The 10,454-nt window shown below is 52.3% G+C and overlaps 2 protein-coding genes across 4 annotated transcripts; one reads left to right on the top strand and one right to left on the bottom strand.

The window, feature by feature from the left end:
• Nucleotides 1–362: 362 nt before the first annotated feature.
• Slc35b2 (solute carrier family 35 member B2) lies at nt 363–4,446 on the top strand. Of its 2 annotated transcripts, NM_001037215.3 has the most exons (4): nt 813–928; nt 1,447–1,640; nt 1,795–1,949; nt 3,059–4,446. In NM_001037215.3, the coding sequence occupies exons 1-4, from the start codon at nt 918–920 to the stop codon at nt 3,992–3,994; spliced, it is 1,296 nt and encodes a 431-aa protein (NP_001032292.1). In that variant the 5' UTR covers nt 813–917; the 3' UTR covers nt 3,995–4,446. The 2 variants fall into 2 exon arrangements, with proteins under 2 accessions (XP_063123650.1, NP_001032292.1); XM_063267580.1 differs by lacking the exon at nt 1,447–1,640 and having other exon boundaries at nt 363–928.
• Nucleotides 4,447–4,547: 101 nt separating this feature from the next.
• Hsp90ab1 (heat shock protein 90 alpha family class B member 1) lies at nt 4,548–10,228 on the bottom strand. Of its 2 annotated transcripts, NM_001004082.3 has the most exons (11): nt 10,010–10,054; nt 8,638–8,784; nt 8,258–8,464; nt 7,885–8,044; nt 7,173–7,615; nt 6,725–6,890; nt 6,395–6,585; nt 6,153–6,300; nt 5,781–6,049; nt 5,022–5,355; nt 4,682–4,909 (listed from the first exon to the last, which is right to left on the bottom strand). In NM_001004082.3, exons 2-11 carry the CDS (start codon nt 8,782–8,784, stop codon nt 4,800–4,802), a joined length of 2,175 nt encoding a protein of 724 aa, NP_001004082.3. In that variant the 5' UTR covers nt 10,010–10,054; the 3' UTR covers nt 4,682–4,799. The 2 variants fall into 2 exon arrangements, with proteins under 2 accessions (XP_063122920.1, NP_001004082.3); XM_063266850.1 differs by having other exon boundaries at nt 4,548–5,355; nt 10,010–10,228.
• Between the last annotated feature and the right edge of the window lie 226 nt (nt 10,229–10,454).

Here is a 10,454-nt window from a genome sequence, read left to right as displayed (position 1 = left end):
CACATGTACCTGGAGAAGCTTGGGGACACTGAGCACAAGAGAACTGCAACTTTACTCCCCCCCCCCTTAGAGTCCACACACTGAGGGCCCTGCTAGGTCAAGCCCGTGACTGGCACGAAGGAGGAGAAGAAATAAACCAACATAGTTTCCGATGCTTAGCGACTATAAGCTCTAAGCAAACGCATCCTGTGAGTGAGACAGATATTAAAATCATAAACAACTAAATACATGGTTATAAGTTGCAATGGGTGACCGGGAAGGAAAAAAATTAGCAGGAAGCAGGACAATGGAGTAGGTGAAGGATCATTCTTTGAGAAGCTTCAGACGGGTATCTAGAAATTGGGATTTAGGATGAGCAAAGAGAAGGACTTCACTGGGGAAAGCCTCCGGTGAATTAAAGGAACTGAAAACGGGTCAACAGGACTCTACAAGGTTGGGCGAGTGGGCGAGGAGGACTCACCAGGTCATGCAGATCCGTGAAAGTCACCATCACAGGTACTAGGGGGGATGATCACTGACAAAGCCAAAGAAAGAAGGACACATTGTTTAAAAATGGGAAGACAGAAGGGGAAGTACCTGGGTCCAGATACTCAAAATTCCAGTCCACTAGGTGGCAATGGTCATCACTGTGTCTGGGGTGGCTTGAGTTGATGACCAAGCTGATTGGGAAAGGGAGGGAGTCCCAACTGGAGTTCCCCGGGGGAACCGGGCCCGGTTTGCCTCCGGGCCGCGCGGGGGCGCTGTGGCCGGGGTACCGCGAAGGGAGGCTGAGGCGGGGAGGAGGCGGGAAGAGCGCAGCACTTCCGCTGGCTGGCTGACTGGCTGGCTGCTAGAGCAAGCGGCAGAGGGAGCGGAGGGAGAGCACGGCCCGGGGACTCGCATTCCCCGGTCCCCCCTCCGCCCCACGCGGCTGGGCCATGGACGCCAGGTGGGGGGCTCAGGCAGCCATGGTCCACGTGACCGAGATCCCGGGGCCACGTGACCGAGTCCCCAGCGCTGGGGAGGCGGGGTGGGGGGTTGGAGGGGTCCCCCGGCCGCAGATCCGCGTGGCACTGTCGGGATCCCAGAGTGGATGGGCACGCAGCATGTGGCCTACGCTCCTCACGGAGCTTCGGGATTGTCGCTCGGATGGGATGCGGAACTGTGGCGCTTCGGAGCGGGAAAGGGAGGGGGGGTGCCTGTGGCCTGAGCTGCCCGCGCGCTGGAGGGAACAGAGGCGACCTATGTGGCTGGACAGGCGGGGCCGCCCCCGGGAAGGGAGGAGGTTCTGCCTGGCCTGCGCCGGACCCCCCGAGAGAGAGGGAGAGAGAGGCTCTTTGTCCGTCCCTCTGGGCTACAGCGGAGGGGGCGGGGAGGCCACTGGGCACTTCCCTGGTACAGTCCCCTCCGGAGGGCAGAGGGGCGGAAGAGCTGCAACCCTAATCGTTGCTTCGGCTGTCCCAGCAGATGGTGGGCAGTAGTGGTACTCGCCACGCTCCCTTCCTTGGGAGCAGGTGGAGAGTCACCCGAAGCCCCTCCGCAGTCCTGGACACAGCTGTGGCTCTTCCGCTTTTTGTTGAATGTAGCTGGCTATGCCAGCTTTATGGTACCTGGCTACCTCCTGGTGCAGTACTTAAGACGGAAGAACTACCTGGAGACAGGTAATGTGGCCAAAGGGTGGGGAAATGAGCCAAGTCCGGTTGCAGGTGTTGGCAGACCATGACTTGGGAAGGGAGGGAGGCCAGTAAATCAGACAGCGGGTCGGGCTGGCTGCTCTGGAGAAGCTATGGAGCTTGACTTATGTGTCTTCTTCAGGCAGGGGTCTCTGCTTCCCCCTGGTGAAAGCCTGTGTATTTGGCAATGAGCCCAAGGCCCCTGATGAGGTTCCCCTAGCTCCCCGGACAGAGACAGCAGAATCCACCCCCTCTTGGCAGGTCCTGAAGCTGGTCTTCTGTGCCGCGGGACTCCAGGTAAGATAGGCTCCCCTTCTCTTCCCAAGCTGGGTACAGACAGCCAGGGACTTAATGAAACCAAAGTTGTCCTGCCCACCCCAAAGTTTTGTTGGTTTTGGGATGGTTTGTGTCCCTATAGGGCATAGCCCCATCCTGAAAGTGAACTCTCAGTGCTTCCTTCAATACCTGTACTGAAATGAAAGTTCACGTGCACATGCACGAGGTATCTTATACAGTGTGGAAGAAGGCCTGTGCTCTTATTCTGCTCTGTGTTCCATATCTGAGTTTGAGGAATGGCTGACTAAGCTTATAACCCCAGATCTGCTCACCGCTTTATTATTATTTTGAAACAAGTTTTCGTCAGGCAGCCATAGTTATTCCATAACTCACTATGTAGAACGAGCCGGCCTCCGGCTCACCTGCTCTGACAGACTCTCACAGGCTCAGACAGGCCTTGAACTTTCTTTTCTGCTTTTCCAGACAGTTTCTCTGAGTGGCTTTGGCTGTCCTGAAACTTGCTTTCTATACCAGGCTGGCCTCAAACTTAAGAGATCCAAATGCCTCTGCCTCCAGAGTGCTGGGATTAAAAGCATGTGCCACCACCAGCAGATGCAGACCTTGAACTTTCAACCCTCCTGCTTCATCCTTCCAAATAGCTGGGATGACAGCTTATGCCACCATGTTTGGCTTTCTCTGAAATTTTGTCAGTAGGCTTTCTTTGTAAGTGAAGCTATCCCAGGGCTTTCAAAGTGGGGGCCAACTCGCCCTAGGTAGATGTTGAATTCCAAGTGTCCAGCCCTCCCTGAGCCTTGCAGGCGTTCCAGTGTCTTATTGAGTTAGTGCAAAATAAATAAAACACGTTATATGGTATACGTAGCCAGCTCTAATGGACTTGCATCATGAAGAGGGACAGGGTTTGGTCTTAAAGCGGGTGTCACACTGTTTGCAACTCCACTTGATTCCCCACAAGGGGAACTAAAGCTCAGGAAAGAAGCCCCTACCTCAGAGGAACCAAAAGGGTGGTGTCAGTTATATCCTATGCAACCCATTCTGAGGAAGTGGGAGGTTGAGACCTCTGCCTTTTCCTTCTCACTTACTGTCGCTGTTCTCCGCCCTCCCTCTTCCAGGTGTCCTATCTGACTTGGGGTGTACTGCAGGAAAGAGTGATGACCGGCAGCTATGGGGCCACAGCCACATCACCAGGGGAGCATTTCACAGACTCACAATTCCTGGTGCTAATGAACCGCGTGCTGGCACTGGTTGTGGCAGGCCTCTACTGTATCCTACGCAAGCAGCCCCGTCATGGTGCACCCATGTACCGGTACTCCTTTGCCAGTCTGTCAAATGTGCTTAGCAGCTGGTGCCAGTATGAAGCACTTAAGTTCGTCAGCTTCCCTACCCAGGTGCTGGCGAAGGCCTCCAAGGTGATTCCTGTCATGATGATGGGAAAGCTGGTGTCTCGGCGCAGCTATGAACACTGGGAGTACCTGACTGCGGGCCTCATCTCCATTGGAGTTAGCATGTTTCTTCTGTCGAGTGGACCAGAGCCCCGGAGCTCTCCAGCCACCACACTCTCTGGCTTGGTCCTACTGGCAGGCTATATTGCATTTGACAGCTTCACCTCAAACTGGCAGGATGCCCTGTTTGCCTATAAGATGTCGTCGGTGCAGATGATGTTTGGGGTCAATTTATTCTCCTGTCTTTTCACAGTAGGCTCACTACTGGAACAGGGGGCTCTCCTAGAGGGGGCCCGCTTCATGGGGCGACACAGTGAATTTGCACTCCATGCCCTCCTCCTCTCCGTCTGCTCTGCCTTCGGTCAGCTCTTCATCTTCTACACCATCGGACAGTTTGGGGCCGCCGTCTTCACTATCATCATGACTCTGCGGCAGGCTATCGCCATCCTTCTCTCCTGCCTCCTCTATGGCCACACTGTCACTGTGGTGGGGGGACTGGGAGTAGCTGTGGTCTTTACTGCCCTCCTCCTCAGAGTCTATGCCCGGGGCCGGAAGCAGCGGGGAAAGAAGGCAGTGCCCACTGAGCCTGCAGTGCAGAAGGTGTGAATGAGGACCTCCATTGCTCTCATCTGCTGAGGCACTGGCTCAAGGGCAAATTATTTCTCAGTGTCTCAGCACACAGCAGAGGGTTGGAGTCCTGGAGGCAGCCTCTTTGCCTTGCCTTAAGAGCCCCACTTCACCAAGTGACAGCTGTGGGTAATGCAGCGTTCCTCCCCGCTACCTGAGATCTTGACTTAGCTGGTGGCCAGGCAAACCAGCAGCAGGCTCATCCCCTTCTAACACCCACCCCTTGAGGCTGCCAGGCACCAGCTGGGAAGTAAATTGTTTACAGGCCATGCAGTTACCCCTAGGGGCTAGTGAGAATGGTGCTGTGCCAGAAGGGACAAAGGACTCCCCCCAGCCCAGTTGGGGCCCCCAGTGTTCCTTGAGCAAGTTTTGGTTACTTGGAAATGTCACCTTTTGCTCTATTTGATTAAACTGCAGCAGTGATTTTTGGACCTGTGTTTTGGTTCTGAGTTCAGAAGCACAAGTGCCTCTCATCATCTTCCAACTCAGGGAGCCCAGAGTCCTGAGTGTTACTTTACAAGGAGAGCAGGACTGTATAAAACTGCATCATCTTTATTTTGCATACTTTTAATTTCAGAACAAAATAAAACAAACAAAAAAACACAATACACAACACCCAACCCTGCTATTCTGTGGGAGGGGATCTTCCTGCCTTAAGGCACAAGGACAGGATAGAAGAGATTCTTGTAGACATGAGCAGAGAGCCAGGTGGGTCAGGGCCAGTCAAGGCTGTTGGGGGAGCCACAGGGATACTATACAGAGGGCGGGGGCTTCCCAGGAGCCTTTAATCCACTTCTTCCATGCGAGAGGCATCCTCATCACCCTCCAGTGGGGGGATCTCATCGGGAACAGCAGCACTGGGCTCTTCTGCAGTGACCTCATCTTCATCAATGCCTGAGAAAGAAAAACATGAGATCTAAGCCACAAAGCATTAAGTCTGTCCAAGGATCCAGCCAGTTCAACAATTTGTCACAAGGTGCTTGCTCACAAGGCTGACTTGACTCACCCAGGCCTAGTTTAATCATGCGGTAGATGCGGTTGGAGTGGGTTTGGGGGTCCTCAAGTGAGAAGCCAGAGGAGAGCAGAGCAGTCTCAAACAGCAGCACCACCAGGTCTTTGACAGCTTTGTCGTTTTTGTCTGCCTCAGCCTTCTGCCGCAGAGTCTCCACAATGGGGTGGTCAGGGTTGATCTCTAGGTGTTTCTTGGCCATCATGTAGCCCATTGTCGAGTTGTCCCGCAGTGCCTGGGCCTTCATAATCCGTTCCATGTTGGCTGTCCAGCCGTAGGTGCTGGTCACAATGCAGCAGGGGGAAGACACAAGCCTATTGGAGATAGTCACCTGTGGACAATCAAGGACAATGACAATTGTTGGCCATCATGGAACTGCTATGGAAAAAGTACCTTGGGTTTTTTTGTCAAGAATAGCAGATGACGGGGTTGGGGATTTAGCTCAGTGGTAGAGCGCTTGCCTAGGAAGTGCAAGGCCCTGGGTTCGGTCCTCAGCTCCGAAAAAAAGAACAAAAATAATAAAAAAAAAAGAATAGCAGATGACTAACCCCCTACCCCTACATGCTGTAGAGGCTGAAGGTAGCTTGAGTACTGCAGAGATTCAAGGATAACCTGGGCAACAGTAAGGTCTTTTCTTGCATGCATACATTAGGTGGAATAACTGTTAGGAGTTAAACAGTATTAAATATCCCTGAATACTGCTAGTGCCTGGTCTATGCTGTAATAGCAGCAGACTAAATCCAAGGGAAGACTCACTTTTTCAACCTTCTTGTCCAAGATCTCCTTCATGAGCTTGCAGAGATTCTCAAACTTTGCCTTGCTCTCCTCCATTTTTTTCTTCTCTTCCTCATCCTCTGGTAGCTCCAGGCCCTCCTTGGTCACGGAGACCAGGCTCTTGCCATCGAACTCCTTGAGCTGCTGTACGCAGTACTCATCAATGGGCTCAGTCATGTATACCACCTCAAAGCCCCGTTTCCGCACACGCTCCACGAAGGCAGAGTTGGCCACCTGCTCTTTGCTCTCACCTATGGGATTAAACAGGACTCGATGGCCAAAAGGCCTTCACGCCTCCACTTCCCCTCCCCAATTCCACAAGACAGCTTTGATCAGAACCAAGCTCCAACATACCAGTGATATAGTAGATGGACTTCTGTGTCTCCTTCATGCGAGACACATACTCTGACAGGGAAGTCATCTCATCTCCAGACTGAGAGGTATGGTAGCGAAGGAGCTCAGAGAGGCGGCGACGGTTAGTGGAATCCTCATGGATTCCAAGCTTTAAAGGGTAGGGCAACAGAAAGTTCAACTATGAGCTGGGAAAAACACCAGCCTAAATACAAAGTAATGGAGAGAGCACTTGTTCATCTTACCTTTAAATTCTTAGAGAATGCCTCATAAAATTTCTTGTAGTTCTCTTTGTCTTCAGCCAACTCAGAGAAGAGCTCAAGGCACTTCTTCACAATGTTTTTGCGGATGACTTTCAGGATCTTGCTCTGCTGGAGCATTTCTCGGGAGATGTTCAGAGGCAGGTCCTCGGAATCAACCACACCACGGATGAAGTCTACATTGAACCAGACAGAGCACAGGGAACAGCTGGATCAGAGTTAGTCCAAGGACTCTGGATCAGTATCTCAGCTGTATTCTGAAGGTCTAATATAGGTTTGCCTGTATTGCACATCTTAAACCCAGCAAATACTCACTGAGGTACTCAGGTATCAGCTCATCACAGCTGTCCATGATGAACACACGACGGACATACAATTTGATGTTGTTCTTCTTCTTCTTGTTCTCAAAGAGGTCAAAGGGAGCTCGCCGGGGAATGAAGAGCAATGCCCTGAATTCCAACTGCCCTTCTACAGAGAAGTGCTGAAATAAACCCAGTAGTACATTTTAGGACAGAACTGCTTCAAGCCCCAGTATTAAACTTTTGGCACCGAACACTCACTGTCAGTGCCACATTCCTAACAGCCAACACCAAGTAAGCCCAGAATGCTAGTAGCAAGGAGCACCCGTGCCAATCAGCTCCCAGTATACTTAGTCACGTGGTTCTGTGGCTCTCAGCTTGGTACCAACCAGTTAAGCAAGTTGTCCCTTACCACCTCCAGCATTCTATGTACCCCTCCTTACACAACATGTAAGGCTCCTCACCTTGACTGCCAAGTGGTCTTCCCAGTCATTGGTGAGGCTCTTGTAGAATTCACCATATTCCTCTTGAGTGATGTCATCAGGATTTCTGGTCCAGATGGGCTTCGTCTTATTCAGCTCTTCCTGGTCAATGTACTTCTCCTTGATCTTCTTTGTTTTCTTTTTCTTATCTTTGCCGCTGTCATCCTCCTCATCAGATCCCACATCCTCAATCTTAGGCTTCTCCTCATCCTCCTTATCTTCCTCCTCCTTCTCCCCTTTCTCTTCCTCTGCCTCATCATCACTGATCTCCTTCTCGCGTTCCTTCTCCAGATAGAGGGTGATGGGGTAGCCTATGAACTGTGAGTGTTTCTTCACCACCTCCTTGACCCTCCTCTCCTCTAAGTACTCTGTCTGGTCTTCTTTGAGGTGAAGGATCACTTTGGTACCCCGGCCAATGGGCTCACCTACAGAGAGTGAACCAGACATGAAAAACTGCAACTAAAATACTCAACAAACAGGTACACCTCTTTTTTGTTCCTGGTTTCTCAAGCGATCTGTTTCTGCACAGCCCTGGCTTGCCTCAACTCACCCACCACCCGTGTATGCCATGTCCCAAGTGCTGCCATTCACCCCTCAAAAATGTACTTTTATAGAGTACAGTAACTATTAAGGCTGCTTCTTTCTGGCTTTCCCCCAGAGAATTCTACCAACCCAACGTAGACTGCCATCTCACCGTGGTCTGCACGGACAGTGAAGGATCCACCAGCAGAAGACTCCCAGGCATACTGCTCATCATCGTTGTGCTTCGTGATCACAACCACTTTCTCTGCCACCAGGTAGGCAGAGTAGAAGCCGACACCAAACTGCCCAATCATGGAGATGTCTGCACCAGCCTGCAAAGGGTTGTAAGAGAGTGAGCAAAACTGTTCTTGTACAAGCACAACCGCTTGCTGAGCAAGTGTAGTAATCAGTTCAACTTCCAGAATCTAGGCCACAAGTACTTATTAGAAAGACAGACCACACATCCTAGTCTGACAAGTTTTAAATTAGCAAGCCAGAAGCAGTAACAAATTGAGAATGGCATGGGTGGAAGGCCACACACGCACCTGGAGAGCCTCCATGAACGCCTTTGTACCAGACTTAGCAATGGTTCCCAAGTTATTTATGAGGTCAGCCTTGGTCATGCCAATGCCTGTGTCCACCAAAGTCAGCGTGCGTTCCTGAGGGTTGGGGATGATGTCAATCTTCAGCTCTTTCCCGCTGTCCAACTTGGAAGGGTCAGTCAGGCTCTCATACCGAATCTTGTCCAGGGCCTGTAATGTACACGTACACAGCCACTTATTCCATTTATCCAAACAGTTCCTTCTCATCAACTGCTGGATTACTCTAATCACTCCCTGCTTCTCTCTCTCTCTCTCTCTCTCTCACACTCACTCACTCACTCACACTCTTCTGTGGCGTCTTAGAAATTCAACAGAACACTCACATCAGAAGCATTAGAGATCAACTCCCGGAGGAAAATCTCTTTGTTTGAGTAGAAAGTGTTGATGATGAGGGACATCAGCTGGGCAATTTCTGCCTGAAAGGCGAAGGTCTCCACCTCTTCCTCTCCATGGTGCACTTCCTCAGGCATCTAAGAATGAAAGTCTTATTAAAAGTTCAGTTCAAACTTCTTTAATCTGGGTAGTACCCATTCCCAAGACTAGAACCGCCATTTGTTTAAAAAAAGAAAGAAATAAAAGAAAGACCTTAAAGCTACAGTGGCAAGACAAATCAAGAATGGAAAAAAACCCAAAGGATGGCTCTTCAAACTAATGTCCAAATGTCAGACTTTTTGAACGGCATATTAAGAGTTCAGCTCCCTGACTCAGAACAGAACACCTGCCGATATAGTAAAAATCCAGACTGAGTTAACTATACAATAAGATCCCCAATTTCTTCTTCATTCTTCACTGGGGTTAAGTATCAACTTTAACAGAAAGAGCAGCCTCCCGTAAACGGATTTGTGCTCTTCCCCTCGGCAGGGCAAGAAAACCCGAAGCTATAGTTCTGGAAGGACTCAAAGGGCAATTAAATCAGGACAAAGAGGTAAAAAGCTCCACCATGAACGCTGAACTGTGCAGACTTGCATAGGCCCAAACACAAGTAAAATGGTGGCCCAGCCGTCCGGCGACCCGGACATGCGTCGCCAGGAGACTCACGGGGAGGGGGCGCCACTGTAGCCCTCCCACCGCCCCAGCATCCGGGCACTGGGGCGGGGCGCCCGAGGCTTCCAGAACAATCTGAGCTCCCGGGAGGGGAGGAGTAAGGGAGGGACCTAAGAATCTCCCCGTACCTGCTCCCTCCCCGTTTCTCCTCCCACTCCACGGGGAGGGCAGCAGAAAGATCTGGAAAGGGACAAACGCAGTGGGTTCAAGCGTTCCTGCCAACCCTTGTACCCCTCCCCAGAACAAAACACGTTGGGAAACGCGTCCGGGGGAGGTAGCCAGGCCAACCTCGTCTTGCTGAGTCATGCACATAGCAGCCCGCCACCGCGCGGACCCTATGGACCCTGCAGCCGCGCCCGGAAGTGGAGGGCAAACATGGCAGCGTCCCGGGTCGGCGGCTACCACGTGCGGCCGCCCACCACCTGGCCCGGCCGCACCCCCACCTCACGCTCTGGGGAATCCACCGGCCCCGGGGGAGCCTCGCGGTGCAAGCCCGCCGGGGTCCACCATGAGCCACTGGAGACATTCTAGGCACATTATCCCCGCAGACCGCCCAGCCCAACAAGGAGCCTTTAGTTCAGATGAGATGTTGGCGGAGACCCCAGGAAGAAGACCCACGGAGCCGCCAAGTACAGGAGAGCGCGGCCTTACCTTGACGAGAAAGCCGAGTAGTAGTACAGAGCAGGGTGGGCCCGGACCACGTCCGACTCGCACGGCAAGCCTAGGCTGCGCGGGGGTGACTCAAGAGAGCTCCCAAACGCCCCCGACCGCCCTATATAAGGCGAAGCACAGCCCTAGCCCCGCCCTTGGATCCCTCCGCCTTAAAGGAGTGGCTGCCAGCCACGCACCTGCCACCGCCCGCCCACCTTGACGTCATGCTCGCAGACCGGGGAGGGGGCGGGGAAGAGCGGGACCCCGGGCCTGGGCTGCGAGTCAAGGCCAATTCAATAGCGTTTGGTACCCTCATTTCTGCATGAGTAGGACATGTAGCCCTCAAGATGGCCAGGGAGCATGCATATGCTATTAGGGGATGTATCTGCGGCGAATACCCCACGGACTCGCGCAGAAAATTCGATGTAGGCGCTCCCACCCTCAA

The sequence above is a fragment of the Rattus norvegicus genome, chromosome 9 (genome assembly GCF_036323735.1).
Source record: "Rattus norvegicus strain BN/NHsdMcwi chromosome 9, GRCr8, whole genome shotgun sequence".
Taxonomy (NCBI): domain Eukaryota; kingdom Metazoa; phylum Chordata; class Mammalia; order Rodentia; family Muridae; genus Rattus; species Rattus norvegicus.
The sequence above is the reverse complement of the archived record's forward strand: the minus strand, read 5'-3'. Positions and strand labels throughout refer to the sequence as shown.